General features: G+C 55.4%; 4 protein-coding genes across 4 annotated transcripts in view; 2 read left to right on the forward strand and 2 right to left on the reverse strand.

The window, feature by feature from the left end:
* Positions 1-6,795, reverse strand: part of PTSG_07743 (TK protein kinase) — a 7,718-nt gene extending 923 nt beyond the window's left edge. The window contains exons 1-16 of the mRNA XM_004991487.1: positions 4,900-6,795; positions 4,419-4,666; positions 3,909-4,114; positions 3,621-3,723; positions 3,325-3,387; positions 3,100-3,175; positions 2,678-2,827; positions 2,448-2,537; positions 2,165-2,257; positions 1,870-1,965; positions 1,594-1,645; positions 1,276-1,331; positions 972-1,089; positions 683-765; positions 437-479; positions 182-276 (exon numbers count right to left, since the gene is read on the reverse strand). Of these exons, the coding sequence (XP_004991544.1) occupies positions 182-276; positions 437-479; positions 683-765; positions 972-1,089; positions 1,276-1,331; positions 1,594-1,645; positions 1,870-1,965; positions 2,165-2,257; positions 2,448-2,537; positions 2,678-2,827; positions 3,100-3,175; positions 3,325-3,387; positions 3,621-3,723; positions 3,909-4,114; positions 4,419-4,666; positions 4,900-6,563 (3,236 nt within the window). The 5' untranslated portion in view covers positions 6,564-6,795. The remainder of the gene's footprint in view (positions 1-181; positions 277-436; positions 480-682; positions 766-971; positions 1,090-1,275; positions 1,332-1,593; positions 1,646-1,869; positions 1,966-2,164; positions 2,258-2,447; positions 2,538-2,677; positions 2,828-3,099; positions 3,176-3,324; positions 3,388-3,620; positions 3,724-3,908; positions 4,115-4,418; positions 4,667-4,899) is intronic.
* A 32-nt stretch (positions 6,796-6,827) lies between these two features.
* On the forward strand, positions 6,828-9,414 carry PTSG_07744 (serine/threonine protein kinase). Its single transcript, XM_004991488.1, has 7 exons — positions 6,828-7,064; positions 7,286-7,368; positions 7,563-7,640; positions 7,871-8,011; positions 8,331-8,477; positions 8,690-8,902; positions 9,097-9,414. Exons 1-7 carry the CDS (start codon positions 6,854-6,856, stop codon positions 9,118-9,120), a joined length of 897 nt encoding a protein of 298 aa, XP_004991545.1. The 5' UTR covers positions 6,828-6,853; the 3' UTR covers positions 9,121-9,414.
* Positions 9,294-13,416, reverse strand: PTSG_07745 (uncharacterized protein). The gene is made up of 11 exons (XM_004991489.1): positions 13,170-13,416; positions 12,635-12,890; positions 12,248-12,340; positions 11,924-12,051; positions 11,499-11,675; positions 11,207-11,271; positions 10,940-11,043; positions 10,555-10,651; positions 10,310-10,395; positions 9,972-10,051; positions 9,294-9,673 (listed from the first exon to the last, which is right to left on the reverse strand). The coding sequence occupies exons 1-11, from the start codon at positions 13,395-13,397 to the stop codon at positions 9,557-9,559; spliced, it is 1,431 nt and encodes a 476-aa protein (XP_004991546.1). The 5' UTR covers positions 13,398-13,416; the 3' UTR covers positions 9,294-9,556.
* Positions 13,417-13,458: 42 nt separating this feature from the next.
* PTSG_07746 (uncharacterized protein) overlaps positions 13,459-17,500 on the forward strand; it is a 7,764-nt gene continuing 3,722 nt past the window's right edge. The window contains exons 1-11 of the mRNA XM_004991490.1: positions 13,459-13,654; positions 13,866-14,341; positions 14,594-14,633; positions 14,788-14,877; positions 15,157-15,234; positions 15,394-15,497; positions 15,693-15,846; positions 16,084-16,466; positions 16,668-16,835; positions 17,084-17,166; positions 17,324-17,461. Of these exons, the coding sequence (XP_004991547.1) occupies positions 13,525-13,654; positions 13,866-14,341; positions 14,594-14,633; positions 14,788-14,877; positions 15,157-15,234; positions 15,394-15,497; positions 15,693-15,846; positions 16,084-16,466; positions 16,668-16,835; positions 17,084-17,166; positions 17,324-17,461 (1,844 nt within the window). The 5' untranslated portion in view covers positions 13,459-13,524. The remainder of the gene's footprint in view (positions 13,655-13,865; positions 14,342-14,593; positions 14,634-14,787; positions 14,878-15,156; positions 15,235-15,393; positions 15,498-15,692; positions 15,847-16,083; positions 16,467-16,667; positions 16,836-17,083; positions 17,167-17,323; positions 17,462-17,500) is intronic.

A 17,500-nucleotide genomic window follows, 5' to 3' on the forward strand; every position in this document is an offset into this window, starting at 1 on the left:
TCGTGTGTCGTCGTCGTGTGTCGTGTGTGTGTGTGTGTGTGTGTGTGTGTGTGTGTGTGTGTGTGTGCGAGAGAGAGCGAGAGAGCGATCAGCGATGCAACCAAAACACAACTCATCAAACGCTGTCACACCTCCACTAACTTGCCCCTCCCCTTTCATCCCCACGTGCACTCTGCCTGACATGGAATGGGGCAGTGTAGGTGGTGCCGGTAGATAGCGGTGCACAGCAGACTGCGCGTGCGGTATTTGCGGCAAGGACAGCCCCGAGAACGGCGTCTGGTGGTGTTCGCGGTGCATGCAAGCAAGGTTGTGAGTTGTGAAAGCACATCATCGGCAGAGTGTGCAAGCGCTTGTGCGCGTAAATGCATTCGAGGCGCGTGCGTACACATGTATGTGTGTGTGTGTGTGTGTAGTCAAGTGCAGCGATGGAACTCACTTCGCCAAGGGACACCACCTCCCAAAACGTCACGCCACAGCTCCTGTGAAGCAGGTGGAAGTGGGCACACGTGTGAGTGGTAAACACAAGCAAAGGACCCACTGCATCACTAACACAATCTCTCTCTCTCTCTCTCTCTCTCTCTCTCTCTCTCTCTCTCTCTCTCTCTCTCTCTCTCTCTCTCTCTCTCTCTCTCTCTTGTGCCTGCAAGCAAGCGGTACATGCATGCAAGCAACTGCTCCGTACCAGACGTCGCTTGCGATTGACCACTTGTTGTCCTTCACACTCTCCGGTGCCATCCACGCCATCGGCAGCGCAGTGTCGCTCGTCTGCCGGCGAAAGGGGGGGGGGGGTGGAGATGTTAGGAGGGTGATATGTGCAGCGGGGGTAATGTGGTGTTGTGATGACGACGACGTGTTGAACGCAGCAAGAGGTTGGAACAGTCAAGCATCCATGAAATGGTGCGCTCACGCAAACACAGCTGCATACACACACACATACACACCTACACACATACGCATACACGGCTGCGTACCATGCGGTAGTAGTCTGCTTGCATCAGGTAGCGGGCCATTCCGTAATCGCTGATTTTGACAGTGGCAATGGATTCGCCCACGAGGACGTTGCGACAGGCCAAGTCTCGGTGCACAATGCTGTCGATGTAGCAGACGCCACATGTGGGCAATGAAAGGGTGACGCCGGTGGACAACGCGATGTGTGAGAAAGATGCTTCAACAACATGGACATTGACGGTGCACATCCTTGTCGTCGGGGTCATGATTAAGGGCGTGTTTAGGAAGCAGTTACAGCCCTTGCATGATACGGAACAGAACCCTCACTTGTTTGACGCGAGAAATGCCATGCCGTCCGCAATGGAGATGCAGACATCCAGCAGCTGCATGGTGAAATAGCGTGGGCAGCGACGGGCAGTGAGTGGAGGATAAAGATTATACGTGTGTTTGTTTGTTTGCTTGTGTGTGTGTGTGTATTTGTGTATGCGTGCGTCGGTTTGGAGCGTTGTGTTTCTGCATTGTCATGCACTTGCTCATGCACGTGCTTCAGTGCTCAGCACAAAGGCACACAAGGCACTTACACATGTGTACACATACATGCACATTCGCATGCACACGCACACACGCACATACACGCGACCGCACCTGTCCCCATGTGAGCGGGCATGGGTTGATGGTGGCCCGTGCGCGCAAGAAACTGAGCAGCGACAACGACAACGTCGACAGTGACGATGACGATGGTGGTGCAGGAAGGTGGTGGTAGGTGGCAGTGTGGCAAGGGTGGGGAGCATTGCAAACATGAGAGGTGAGTGTGCGTGAATGACACAGCACAAGGCCAGTGCATGTCAGTCCATCAAAACAAGCCAGTCAACCAATCAAAATGTGAACGTGCTGGTACAAGTGCAACTGTTGTCCACTCACTCCCTCAAATTGCCGTTGCGCATGAGTTCAACGACGATGAGTGGGGGTGCGCTGTCACCGGTGACCACGCCAAGCACCTGCACCAGGCACGGGTGGCTGCACATGGCCAGGACGAGGAAGATGAACGTGAGGTTAGGGAAGGGATGCAGTGGTGGTGGTGGTGGTGGTGGTGGTGGTGAAGATGAGATCAAGGTCGTGGTGAAGGTGGGATCAACTGTGGTGAAGCTTCACTTCACGTCCCATCAGCTGCAGCCACTGTCAATGGCATGCAACTGTGGACAGATTGGGGACTGACCTGAGGACGGCCATGATGTGTGCTTCGACGAGAAACGACGCCTGCTCCTCCAGCGATGCGCCGCTCCCCGCCATCATCTTCACCGCAACCGAACTGATGCCCAGTGCAAGGTGGGAGGGAGCGCGGGGAAAGGGGGGGGGGGTGTGAACTACAGATGTATTGTACTCTTGGCTTCTCTCTAGTGACAACACACACATGCATACACATGCATTCACACATGCACACACACACATGCACACACACGCACATATGCGCACAAGAACAGTATGCAGAGTGCACGTACGTTTGCACGCCCTTCTTGTTTGTCCAAATGCCCTTTCGCACAACACCGAAGGCACCGCGCCCCAGCTCCTCTTGCAGCGACACAGAGGACCTGCACACACACACACGCACACAATGGTTACACGAGGCATGAATAGATGAACACACCACCACCCACATACAAACATGTGTCATCATGCAACCAGACCACATCACCCTCCCCTGTCCTCATCACACCACACCACACCAGACCTGTCGATGTGCTGGATGCGGTGTCGCCAGTCCTTGCTGCCGCCGCCGAGTTGCGAGATGACCACATTGCATCGCTCGAGCTCGTGCATCACCCGCGACTGGTGGCGGTCCAGCAGCCCGAGCGCTGCGGCGGTTGCGGCCTGGCGACGCCTGATGATGATGATGATGATGATGATGATGATGATGATGATGATGATGATGATGATGATGATGATGATGATGATGATGATGATGATGATGATGGTGGTGGTGGTGGTGGTGGTGGTGGTGGTGGTGGTGGTGGTGGTGGTGGTGGTGGTGGTAGTGGTTACGTGAGAGGGGAGATAGTACGGGCTTACACGTGTTGTTGAGTTGCTTGCAAGTGAAAGGCCGGAAGCAGACAGAAGTAAACATATGGGCAAAAGCCCCATTCTCACACATACCGGTACATGACGGTGACAATCACAGCAGCAACGAGCGTCAATACCAGCACTCCAATGACAATTCCGATGATACTCCCTGTCAGAGAACAAGTCCGGTGAATATTGACACTGTTGTGAGCAGCAAAGCGTCACACACGCACGCACACACACAGACACATGCACACACACACGCACGCACGCACGCGCACGAGCACAGTTCATCTCACGGCGTTGTTGGGTTGGCACCTGTTGCGAGCGATGACGACGACGACGCGGGAAGAGAATCGCCCGTGCACGACAGCTCAACATCTGCCGTACACACACACACACACACACACACACACAGACACAGAGAGAGAGAGAGCGAGAGAGGCAGAAACACACACACACACACACACGGAGAGAGAGCGACACACACACAGGCAGACACACACACGCATACAGAGAAATACACACAAAGTCAGACTGAAGGAAGGAAATATGCCAACCAAGTACAAGTGCATGCAGAGCAATGAACGACATGATTGTCTGCTTGCAGGCACCTGGATCGTCACGGCAGAAGAATGACCATGAATCGCCAGTGCACAGAGCAACTGCGTCCTCCTCGTCAGTGCAGGTCACGTTGCAGTAGGCTGCACCCTTGCTCTGCCCATGGTTGGTGTGACACGTGCCGGCAGCGGCAAGGAATACAGGTGATGGTTGACTAATTCCATTTAACAGCTGGCATGATGTACACACACACACACGCACGCACGCACACACACACACACACACACACACACACACACACACACACACACACACACACGCACAGACAGCGGCGTGCTCACGTTGGGTGACGGGAGGTTTGAGCACGAAGGGCTGAGGCGGGTGAGCGAGGCAGCACCGCCGCAGTCGTCGCCGACATCAGCGCACGGATCAGCGCTCCATGCGCCCGTGGCGGTGCACGTGATGGGGAAGGGGGCGATGCGGGAGTTGATGCAGTCGGGTGTGCACGTGCTTGCAGGCACGAGGGAACAGTGGGAGGCACGGAATGCTGAAGACGATAATGGCGGGGATAGCATTGGGAGCCGTGGTGCAGCAGGGATGGCAGTGTGAGAACAAGGCGGCAAGTCGTGTCACTGATTTGAGGGAAGCAATCGCGCATGTTTACGTTTCACACACCAGCAGGTATGCAACACGCAGGCACATACACACTCACACACACACACACAAATCACCTTCAAACACACAACGCGCACACAAACCACACACACATACATACATACACACACAAATCACCTTCAAACACACAACACACACGCTTGCACACGCAAATGCGTGCTACTAGTGAACGATACTTGATGTCATGTCTGGGCAGAGGGTGGCGAGAGGCGTGGGTGTGATTGGTGCGGACGATGACGACGGCTGTGACGAGGTGGCCGTCGAGAGGGACGCTGTTGCAGACACGGATGCATTGAGCCCGAGCCAGCTGCCGCCAACAACACGATAGAGCTCATTGCACTGCAGCACAAACACGGGACCCTCATCGCCATCGCGCGCAGGGACGATGGAGCGCACCCGCACGAAGCCGCCATCAACCTCGAAGCTGATGGTCAAAGGGCAACGAATGCAGAGATTGCGGTGGCGATGAGACGTCATGTGATTGGAGGGAGAGGTGATACACTTGACACACGCCAGCGTAACGACACGCCACAACTACACACACACACACACACACACACACACACACACACACACACACACACACACACACACACACACACACACGCACACACGCACACACACACACGCACGCACACACACGGCTTGCTCGTGCACCTGAGGCTGGTCCATGAGCTGATGCCACTGCTGACGGCGTCGTCGGCGATGGAGCCGAGACCAACAGCGCAGTTGTCGCACGCATTCGGGTGCGACTCAATTGTCACGTGTCCGCTGGCAGTAGTGAGGAACAACTGCCCGCGACACGTGATCTCGCACGGCTCCGAGCGATGGAAGGACGAACATGGCGAGTCCTCATATGCAACGAGGTGTGCAGTGCACTGCTGCTCGTCCCAGCCGTCGGCACAGTCTTGCACGCCATCACACAGCTGCTGCGCCATGACCGTCCCGTTCCCATCTGGACACGCGATTGGCTGCAGGTCCAGACACGACGGCACGCCCGTGTACCCGTTTGCACAAGCGCACATGACCAGGCGCTCACCATCTTCGAGTTGCAGTGTGCAGACGGAGGGGTTGCCGCTCATGTGCAGCGCCTGCGCAATGCTGGACCAGTACTGGCTGTACCGGCTGAACGACAGGTCAAACGCAAACGTGTCGACAAGGGCGATGTTGTTGTCGCGGATGTCGAGGAAGGTGAGCAGCGGCTCCTGGTTGAGGGCGCCCGCATGCAGGTGTGTCAGCGAGTTGTTGCGCAGGTGCAGCTGGGCCAGCTGTTCACAGTCACCGAGCTCAGCCAGGTCCAGGGTGGTGATGGCGTTGTGCAGGGCAGAGACGGAGCGAAGACAGCAGTCCGTGATATCGGCTGCAGCCACCTCCAGCGACACCAGTGCGTTGTTGTCGAGAATGACATGCGTTGCGCGCTGCAGTCGTCGCCACGGCAGCGGCTGCTGTTGGAGCCACGCTCCGTTGCCTCGCAGGTCAACGGTCAGCCCGGCAGCGGCCGGTGCAGGGCACGTCGATCCACCCGGCACGACGCGGCGCAACAGGTCGTCGAGAGCGGTGGCGCTGCCCGTGGCGGCACCCGTGACAGCGAGGACTTGCAGCCCCGGGGCAACCTGCCCATTCCGTGCGAGGGCCTGGGCCACGGCGGCTGCGTCGTTATCGAAGCTGAAGTGTTCCTGATTCTCCAAGCGGAGCTCCAGCAGCTGCGGCAGAGCGTACAGCAGGTGCGCTGGGAGCTGGAACGAGGTGCCATTGGTGCCGAGCGTGTCTTGTGTGGCGATGGTGACGTGCGTCACAGTCGGGGAGATGCCAGCTAGCTGATTTGGTGTGACGACGGCTGGGTCACAGGATACCCTGGTGTTTGACTCGGAGCACGTGCAGAGGGCGCAGATGGCATTTTGCATGCACGTTGATCCCTGCACGACCCATGCATCACCGTTGCTAAGTGAGGCGCACACGTATTGCGCGTCCACGTTGGGGTTTGCGGGGCACGACAGCGCACACGCAGCGCCAACCGTGGTGTCCGGGCATGTCATGGGTGCGAAGCCAGGCACGCTCTCGGGGCACGCGGCCGAGCACAGCAACGACGGTGTCGATGGCGAAGATGGCGAGATCACCAGTGAGTGCAAATCAAGCAAGATTACCGGCACCACCACCAGAGACAGCAGCACGCGCCCAACGTTGACGATTGGCCGCTGCCACTGCCACCGTGTGCATCGTCGTTGTCGCCGTCGTTGCTGCTGTTGTTTTTGGTGTTGTTGCTTCTGCTGCTGACGATGGTGTTGTTGTAGGCTTGTTGTGTGAGTGGTCATGGCCGTCATTTGCTTTCGGCGCGCCCACACTCACGGCAACCGAGAAGAGCGGGGAGGGGAAAGACTAAACGTTGGAGACACCGGCGATGAAGAAGTAGAAGAAAACGAAGCAGCAAGGGAGCGACTGATGTTGGTGGGTGTGTTGGTGGGGGTGGGTGTCTCTTCTTCTTCGTGCAAGCTGCTGCAGGCGGCTGCCTGTTGTTCCTTCGGAGGAAGAGCCAGGCAGGACCGCGGGGCGGTTGTGGAGAATTGGAGGAAGATATTAACGGCTATCGACAGCAGCAACAACGAAGGCAGCGATGGGCGGCTGTGGGAGCAGACCAAGTGGCGATGATGAGGATGCGTTGGGGTTGGACGTGGTGATGGCTGCGGTGTGTGGGGAGGACAACGAAGATGCACAGAAACCACGCATCATGACACAACGGCCGACGATGGGCAAGCCGCTTTGCTCAACAGCAAAACCTGCTGGCGGTGATTTGACGCTTCACACCGGCAGCTACATGGATCAAGGTGTGTGTGTGTGTGCATGTATGTGATTGTGTGTGTGGTGTGATTGTGTATGTTTCTGTGTGTTGTGCGCGTGTGTGTATTGTGTCATTGTGTGTTGAGTATATGTGTGCGTACACACGCACACACGCATACATTACTGTGTGGTGTGTTTGTGCGCCGCTGTGGCTATGCTACACGATCTTGTGTCACCGAGCTCACTGTGGACACGCTCGCTCTCGCAGGGTACAAGATTCAGTGTTTGGTGGGCAAGCTGCAAGTTTCAAAAGACAACAACCAAGAGGCATTGAAAGCCATCGTGCAAATGGTGCGCCGCAATGGACCTTGTCGCAAGTGCTCGCGTGTGCTTGTGCTTGTGGGCGTGTGTGTGTGTGTGTGTGCTGTTGCGTATGTGAGAGCAAACATGGGTTTGTGGCTTTGTTAGCGGTTGATTGGGGTTGTTGTGTTTGTCATCTCTTCTCTGCTCACTCAATACTGCACATGCTTTCTTTCGCAATACAGGCGCAAGTGCAGGATACGCACGTCTTGAAACAGATTGGCTTCTTCCCATCAAACAAGGCACTCTTCGTTCTGTTTGAGGTCTGGATTCAACCACTCGTCATGTATCGCATCGCCGAGCCGTTCAAAGTTATGCACACACGCACACACACACACACACACACACACACACACACACACACACACACACACACACACGCACGCACGCACGCAGAGCAGCAGCAGCAGCATCACCTACGCTCAGACGCTTTTCTTGTTGTTTCTATTCTGTCGCTCACTCACTCGCCACACCTCTCTGCGCTGGTTTGTAGAATGGCGACAAGACCCTGCTGGATTATCTGAAGGAGAAAGGGGACAGCCTGTCGCTGAAGCAAAGGCTGAAGATATTGGCAGACATATCTGATGGCATGGCCGCCCTTGATGACGCCGGATTTGCGCACGGAAACCTCAGCGTACGTGTACCAGCGGCTGTCTGGTTGTGTATGTGTGTGTATGTGTGTGTGTGTGTGTCTGTGTGCGTGTGTTTGCATTTGTGTGCGCGCGCGCGTGTGTGTGTGTGTGTACCTGTGTGCTTGCATGTGTGTCTGTGTTCGCATTTGTGTGTGCGTGTGTGTGTGTATGTGTACATACGTGTGCACGGTTGAGTGCATTGTAACACACGACTGTTTGCTCACCGCCCGCCAACGTTGCAACTCTTCGCACCCCAACCTCCCTCCCCTTTCTCTCGCACAAACACACCGCTCACACAACAACACCTGCACGTGGGAGCAGTGTGCGACGTGTGTGGTTGAGACGAGTCCGCTTGCCTTCAAGGTTGGGCCGTGGGCCGGACGCTCGGTCCTCAACGCCATTCGCACCGCGCCCGAACTCCTGCAGGACGGTGCTGACGACGCCGCCACCAGCCACGCAGATGCATGGGTGTGTGTGTGTGTGTGTGTGTGTGTGTGTGTGTCTGTGTGTGTGTGTCTGTGTGTGTGTCTGTGTGTGTGTGAGTGTGTGTGTGTGTGTGCGCGCATGTATGCTCCTTGTACGTTTGTGTATTGGGCTCACTTTTCCCATTTCACTTGTTGTGTTGCCGCTGCTGCTGTTTATGCTGCTGCTGCTGCTGTTCATGCGCGTGTGTGCGAAAGGCGTTTGGGGTGCTGGTGCTCGAGGTGTTTGGCTGCGGCGTTCTGCCTGTTGATGACCCCGACAATGACGAGCTGTGGCGCGACAAGATCACGGCAGGCGACGTCACCCTCCCGACAGATGCGCTGCCAACCGCTGTTGCCGCTGTTGTTGATGCGTGTTTCGCTGCGCCAGACAGCAGACCAGACTTTTTCTGGCTCCGGGCAGAGTTCCAGGTGTGTGTATGTGTGTGTGTATGTGTGTGTGTGCGCGCGCATGCGTGTGTATGTCTGTCTGTTGGTCGGTCTGTCTGTCTGTGTGTCTGCGTCTCTTTCTCTCTGTCTCTGTGTATCTGGAGAGATCCCATGCTTCTACGTCCGTCCCATCACATGACTCACCTCAGCCATCAACTTCACCGCCACCACAACAGGACCAGTATGAGCAGTGCACATGACAGCGTTGCCTCTGTACGTGTGTGTGTGTCTGTGTGTGTGTGTCTGTCTGTGTGTGTCTGTGTATGTGTGTCTGTGTGTCTGTGTGTGTATGTCTGACGTTTGTGGAATCGGGCCCTCTCCCTTGTTTTGTTCAGAATTGCTTTTCATCTCGTTACGTTACAATTGCACGAGTTTCGCTTCCGTGACTTTCCCTTGCTTAGCGATGTATTGGCTGAGCGCGTGAACGTGCGCGTGCATGTGTGCATGTGTGTGTGGGTGTGATAACAGTGAACAGTGAACGGTGAACAATGGGATTGTAACGACAGAGAAAACTGCTTGCCAAGAGGAAGAAGAGCAAAGGATAACGGGCGGGGAAGTGCATGTGCACACGCAACAGCAACAGCAACAGCATCAGCGTGTGTGCGCGCGCGTGTGGATGCGTGACGGCACACGTGCTCAGCTGACACAGTGCACGTGCGTTTCCGTGACGTCGCTGGCGCCATCGTGGTTGAAACAAGTGCCAAACCACGGCTGCCGCACCCCTTCAAACGTCACAAGGATGTTCTTGAGCGTCTGTTGTGCATGCGTGGGTGCGTGCGTGCGTGTGTGCGTGGGTGCGTGCGTGCGTGTGTGTGTGTGTGTGTGTGCGTGCGTGCGTGTGTGTGTGTGTGTGTGTGTGTGTGTGTGTGTGTGTATGTGTGTATGTGTGTATGTGTGTGTGAATAAAAGGGTGTTTTGGGGGGTGGTTGTGAGTAGCAGTTGGACAAGCAAGCCCGAACACCAACAAAAAACAAAAAACAAAACCAGCAGCAGGACGCGCGACCACGTCGACTACCACCACCACCACCACCACCAGTGCAAGAAGACTCACGGCCTGCGTGCGCTCGAAGTAGAAAGCATCTGCCTGTGCAATCTTTCGGCAGTAGTACGAGCACGTGGGCCCGTCGCGCGCTGATGAAGCACACGTGGGCAACGCGGTGGGATGTGACAGTGAGTGTTGGTACAGTAAAGAAACTCTGCAGTGACTGCCAATAGCATGCACACACACAAAAACGCACACACACATACAATCACAAGCAGAGCACACACACACACACATACATACAATCACAAGCAGAGCACACACACACACACACGTACAATCACAAGCAGAGCACACACACACACACACGCACAGAATGACACACACACACACACAATTCTTCGGACCTGATGGGCGCCTGTCGTGTGTTCCCATGCAAGGGATTGCGTCATACACGTGATCGGCTGCGAAACATGGTGGCCCTTCACCAGAGCTGCACAATGCAAACATGGCCCACAATGAGAGTGTGTACTTGTATTCGTGCATGCGTGTCCGCAAGTGGCAGGAGAGCACATGAGCAAGAACGCAGAAAATGCCGGAACAAGTTAGTTATGTGACTACGACCACGACAGCAGCCGGTACAGCGATGGACCTGTAGTTGCCAAAGAGAACGACGGTGAAATCGACGTTTGTGAACGTGATGTTCGAGATGCCGTGCGCGGCGCCGCTGACGAATATTCCGTTTTCCGCTGTTGGGGGCAGGGCAGTGCAGCCATACGCAACACATGCAGTACACATTGTTGTTCGCGTGAGGCGTAGATGGTGGTGGTGGTGGTGGTGGTGATAACACAGCAGCGGACCGGAATGCCAAGCGCAGATGCGATGTGGATTGGAAGAAAACACGGGGACACTAGCACAAGCACACTCACACACACACACACTCACTCAATCACACACTCACACACTCACTCACTCACGCACACACACACTCACACATTCACTCACACATACACACACACACACACACACACTCCCACATTGGGCGCTGATGTTGAAAAAGTGGATGTCGTGGATGTTGCCGACAGGTGGTCCGCCCGCCCGCCGCTCAGATGTGATCACGATCGGCTCGCCGTTGCCCCACCTGGCACCGAAGCACGCACGTGCACAATGTCAATGAGATGTGTGTGTGGGGGGGGGGGTAGGTGGGCGGTGTAAGTGAGTGAGCAGGTGTGTGAATCTGTGTGTGAATCTGTGTGTGAACCTGTGTGTGAACGTCAGGGCATCTGTGCCGAGCGAGTGCTCACCAGCGTGGGGCGCTGTAACGTGTCTGGAGACCAATGTTGGACCAGGTCACGTTGTAGATGCTTCCCTGACATGACACACGCGATGGACAAGGAGTGTGAATATGGTGTGGGGAGGATGGGTGCAAGTTTCATACCATGCGATGATACATGCACGCAACTGCACACACATACACAACATCAACACTCACACACACACACACACACACACACAACACTAGCACACACAACACTCACACTCACACGCACTACACTAGCACACACTACACCAAGTGCAGTGCAATTGTGAACGAACGTTTGAGCGCTGCTGGATGGCGAGGCCGCTGTTCGTGTCGAGGATGGCAATGTGGTCGAACAGAACGTTGTACATGTCCTCGTCCGTGTTGCTGCCAAACTTGATGGCGTGGCTCTGGCTGCGGATCGAGCAGTTGTGCACATACACATTCGCCAGCGGGCCCATGCCCGCCGTCGACTGGTAGCAGCACCAACCCGCACACACGAAATCAGGACACACACACACACACATCACACGTGCACGCAGTGTTTACGCGCGCACATTGAGCGTCTGTGAGCCTCAGCAATCATTGGGGGAAGGAGAAACAGGTGAGATCAGCCATGGGGAGTTCCTCCAACTTCAAATACAACCTCAAATACAACCCCATGATATCGCCTTTCGTCATCCCCATCCTTGTTCGCCCTCGCTTGGGGCATCATCGTCACCTTGAGACAGATGCCGTCGTCTGCAACGTCGATGATGGAGTTGCGGATGGTCACGTCGATCGAGCTGTCGGGGTCAATCCCGTCGTTGTTCGGGAACCGCGAGTCGCCGTGGATGTACACGCTGTCCACTGGCAAACGTGTACACGCGCACGCACACAAGAAGGGCGGTTCGTGGTGTGTGAATCAGAGTGCACGATGTGACATGCGTGAACGTGTCTTGTTTCTCAGCCGCTAACGCTCGGTACTGGTTGCGCAATGATGAGGTGGATGCATTTGTGCTGTGCAACAGCAACAACAGCAGGAACAGCAACGGCAGCAGCGTACCGAGGACACGGCGGCTGGCTTGGATGTGCACGTGCCAATCAGATGCGTTCAGCACCGAGATCTCACGCAGCACCACGTCCGTGGCGTTGTGCACTGAGGGGTATAAAGTTATGTGTGTGTGTGTGTGTGTGTGTGTGTGTGTGTGTGTGTGTGTGTGTGTGTGTGTGTGTGTGTGTGTGTGTGAATTCGTGAACGATGGAGTGCGAAGACAGTGAGGCATTTGTGAGTGTGAGAAGCAAATGAGTGTGAAGCAGGAAAGCGTGCGCACTTGTACAAGTTCGTGTCGGTGTGTCCTTTTTCAGTGTCAAGCACTGTGTGAGTTGCACGTTACTGAGGACATACTCAGCACACCCGATTGCATGTCACATCGACGGCTGTGAAACTCACTGAAGATGACGCGGGGGCGAGAGCCGTCGGGTTTCGTTGGGTTGAAGCGGTTGTCCTTTGCGCTGTACGAGGCAATGTAGTGCTCGGCGTTTCCGTACAGCGTGCCGCCGCCTTCCACAGTCACATTCTGGACATGCTCAAGGTGCAGGAGGGCGTGGGTACAGTTTGGCACGGAGCTCAGCAGCCGTGCCTGCTGTGCAATGAAAAGCACTGAGTTGCTTGGAGCATACACGTCCGCCACAGTGAAGTCTCCGCCCTAACGCGGAAGCGTTGTAGGTGTGTGTGTGTATGTGAAGGGGGGAGTTGTTGGTGAGTGGCCGTGTTGTTGTGCGAGTGAACTTTGGGCGCATGCAAGCACACACAAACACACACACAGTCACAACAGCCTCCTGTGCCCAGTTGACCCATGTCCACGATCACACACACACACGCACACTGATGCAGACACAGCACATAGAATACACACACTCTCTCATCAACACACACTCTCTCACGCTCATACTCCACCCCAAGTCACCCTCTGACACACACACACCTGCACGCAGACTGTGCCAGTGGAGGCCACGGCGGCGTTGAACGCACGGTGCATGGCCAGTGTGTTGTTCAGCCATGCCTCGGGGTCACCGGCAACAGCACCAAAGTCGCGGGGATCCTTGCATCCGTGTGGAACCTCAACAGCAGCTGTATCCTCGCCCACCACGCCGTGGGCTGCAGCCCCTCCAAAAACCACAATCGCCACCACCAACACAAGCCACTGCACCATTTCGATGGTTCGTTTGGTCCATGGAAAAGTAAATGAAGATATACCAAATCTTCCGTAACCACTCGAAACCAACCAAACAAACAACAACAACAACAACAACAACAACCAACAACAACAACTAACAACAATGGATGAAGATGAACGGTGGGACGATGTTGTTGCGGCGGTGAAGGAAGGTAGCAAGCTGGGAGGGGCACGGCGTGTCCAGCAGGAGATCCCAGTGAAGAAGCCATACGAAATCGGACGCGCAGTGCTTGGTTGGTGTATTATGTCGTCGTGCTCGTGTGTGTGTTGATGTTGCAGCGGTGGGTGGTTGTTTGGGAGAGTGGACGTGCAAAGTTGTGCCCACAGCCTGCCGATCTGCTTATCTCATTCCTATTTACACACACAACACACACACACACACACACACACAATACACACAACACACACAACACACACACGCACAATATTGGCGGTCGCTTGCAGGATCACACACCAGTGCGTGGGGTAGTACGGCTCCCGAGGGTGATGCCGGCGAACATGATGACGGTGAGGACGAAGATGATGATGTCAGTGACGATGATGTCAGTGATGGCGACGCGTATGATTCGCCCGCAGCCGAAGGTACCGCTGCACATGCTTCCTTGCCGTCGCAGCTGCAACGAGCCAGCAGAACACGCAATGCCGTTGTGCAGCGCACCACCGTGCTGGAGGACGATTCAGATGACAGCAACGCCAACGATGATGATGATGATGATGGCGATGATGATGAGGAGGGTCCCGAGCGCACATCGCGACGAGACAGCGACACGGGGTTTGCGTCTCGTCTTCGCCGCATCAGCCGCGGCCGGGTCAGTGGCGATGGCAGTGATAGCGATGCCAGCGCCTTTACGGACGTGATGCCGTCGAAGAAGCGTGCCCGATCAAAAGCAGGCGCATCGCGCCGAATGCACGTTGACGTGGTGCGTATTTGACTCGGCCGCCAAGCTGTTGTGCTCCACATTTCGAGATGGGCTGCTTCACATGTCTCCAAAGTGTTGTTGGTCCATACACACACACGCACGCGCTCTCTCTCCCTCTCTTTCTCTCTTGCACACCACAAACCGCTCACATGCACACCACAAACACACGACACTCATCTACACACACATACGCACACACAAACCACAAACAACGCGCTTGCTGTTGTGTACGTGCTTGTCTGCTGCACACAGGCCCGACCGCTGCTTGCTCGCTATCGCAAATCAACTGCAGGTAACATGCGTCTCTTTGCATGAACCATTGATGCAACCCCGGATATTACACATGAACGATCCTCCTGATCAAATACCCACTATCACGGGTTTAACATGACATTTTCGGCTGCTTTCCTTGCCCTTGTTGTCTGTCTGGTTTGCGCTGGTTGCAGTTGGGATTGCGCTGACCAAAGCAGATGTTGGGAAGCGCGTGAATGTCGACGGTTTTGGCCACGGTGTTCTCCAATATGTCGGCACAACAGGTGTGATGGTGACGCTCCAGCTTATGGCTGGAGAAAACCATGACGACGAAGGCATGGAGGAAGGGAGAGTTTGATGAGTCAAACCGCCCTATTCGTTCAATGTGCAGTGTTCTCACCAGAGCATCTGACACTTGCTCTGATCTTCTTCGATGGCATATGCACACACCCACTCCATAGAACGCTCACTTGCACGCACACACACGCACACACGCACGCACACACACACACACATATATGCATACACACACATTTATGCACACACAAAAAACCCCCCGCTAGAGTTTGAGCGGCAGGCTGGAGTGTGGCTCGGCGTTGAACTGGACGATGCAAATGGACGACACAATGGAACAGTGGACGGTACACATCGCTGCATTGGTTGCATTTGCCATGCCTGCAACACCCCCCCCCCCTGGTGACTGCTGTGCTGAAAGTTGCGGCAGCTCACGAGAGCATTCTGCCATTCATGCCTCACGTGCTCACAACTGCACACAACGGTCCCCATCCCTGTCTGTTCAGGTGTGCGGTACTTTGATGCAAAACCAAACCACGGCCTGTTTGTGAGCATGCGCTCTGAAAAGGTGCACGTGCTACCAACCGCCCTCCAGTCAACGAAGGAACAGGTGGGGTGAACACATGATGAAGTATGTGTGTATGTGTGTGTGTGTATGTGCGTGTGTGCGTGTGTGCGTGTGTGCGTGTGTGCGTGTGTGCGTGTGTGCGTGCGACGGTGCGGCTTAATACCAGCTATTCTGTGCGTTGTTGTGTATGTGTGTGTGTGTGTCTCAACTGCACATGTGCGCTTTGCATTGCAACAGGAGCCGCAAGCGCGCGATGCAGCCAGCCACGATGGCGGTGGCGATGACGACCAAGACGATGAAGCGGACACCGTGTCCAGGCCATTCCTGAAACAGGCCTGGCACGCACCGACACAGCCATCCACATCAGACATTCCAACCTCGCTACCATCAGGTCTCACTTGTCAAACGTGTGTGTGTGTGTGTGTGTGTGTGTGTGTGTGTGTGTGTGTGTGTGTGTGTGTGTGTGTGTGTGTGCGTGCGTGGGTGTGTGTGGGATGTGCATGAAGCTGCACGTGTGCACATGTGCGCACATTTGCACACGCATGTGTCAGCATGAACTTGTGTGTCCTCGTTCCGTGCACGACCATGAACGCCGAACGCCTAACGCGGTGCCACTCGTGCGCCACAGCTGCGTCGCCATTCGCTGTGAAGCAGATTGCCGTCAAGCCCCCGGCATCCTCGCGACCGCACGCTGCTGAAGACGACCACGACAGCACCGAGCACAGATCACGTGAGGTGTTGGGGGACCGTGACCACCACGTGCATACTGCCAGCACGAGCTTACCATCACAGGCTCAGAGGCAACCACACGCATACGACCAACAACACCAACCACAGCAACACATGCAACCACAACAGCAACACATGCAACCACAGCAGCAACAATCACATGTGCCGTCCCAGCACCTGCAGGGCGAGATGAGGACAGATGATGAAGACCAACTGCTGGATGCGGCTGTTCCAGAGGGACCGCCACAACACCTTGGCTCATTCTCAACCACCGTGGCTGATGTACGAACGACTGTGGAGGGCAATAGCAACAGGGATGGCAGAGTGCAGCTCGAAGACATTCAACCACAACCACACACATGTTGTTCATGTTTTCATTCACACATGTTCTCACTTACATTTTCCCACTCACTCCCATATACGCGCACACAACAACACACATCACGCAACACACCATCCACACCCTTATCTCCTTCTTCGCAGGTGACACCGCTGCACAGGGCAGCAGCCCTCGGGGACGAGTCTGTCCTGCAGCAGATATTGGAGGAGACGCAGCTGCCGGTGGATGTTGTCGACCAATACGGCCGCACACCGCTCATGTACGCCGTGCACTGCGGCAACACGCAATGCGCGCACCTGCTGCTCACACAGGTCTGCATATTGGCGGTTTGAGCTCGGGTTGGAACTCATGCGTTTGTTTGTTTGTTTGTTCGTTTGTTTGTTTGTTTGTTTGTTTGTTTGTTTGTTTGTTTGTTTGTTTGCTTGCTTGTTTTTGTTTCTTTGTTTGTGTGTGTATGTGAGGGGGGGGGGGTGCTTGTCGCTTTGCCTGTTCCTCTGCCTTAGCTGCAACGTGCAATTCAACCGCCTGCGTTGTTCCTGCTGTTCCTTGTATTCTTCAGGGCGCTGATGTCAACCAGTGCGAGCGCGTGTCCGGTAGCACCGCCTTGCACGACGCTGCATACCATGCCACCCCAGTCATGGTGTAAGCCCCACTGCGTGCGTGTCTCAAATGCTGGAACTGCGCGTGTCTTTGGCGTGTCCATGCTTCGTTCAATGCGGTTTCCATCCTGGCATCTTCATCTCAACCACTGTCACCGCCACCACCACTGCCATCGATGCTGCCTCTCCATCCCCTGCAGACTGCTGCTGATAGAGCATGGTGCGGATGCGGTGCTGCGTGACACGGAGGGCCGGCAGCCCGTGCACTGGGCGACAGACAATCCAAACGCAGAGGTGATGAGTGTTCTTCTCAACCGCGTCCCAAACCTCGACATCAAGTAGGGCCAATGGGGACTTACTCGTGGTGGTGGTGGTGA

This window comes from Salpingoeca rosetta (genome assembly GCF_000188695.1).
Source record: "Salpingoeca rosetta unplaced genomic scaffold supercont1.20, whole genome shotgun sequence".
Taxonomy (NCBI): domain Eukaryota; class Choanoflagellata; order Craspedida; family Salpingoecidae; genus Salpingoeca; species Salpingoeca rosetta.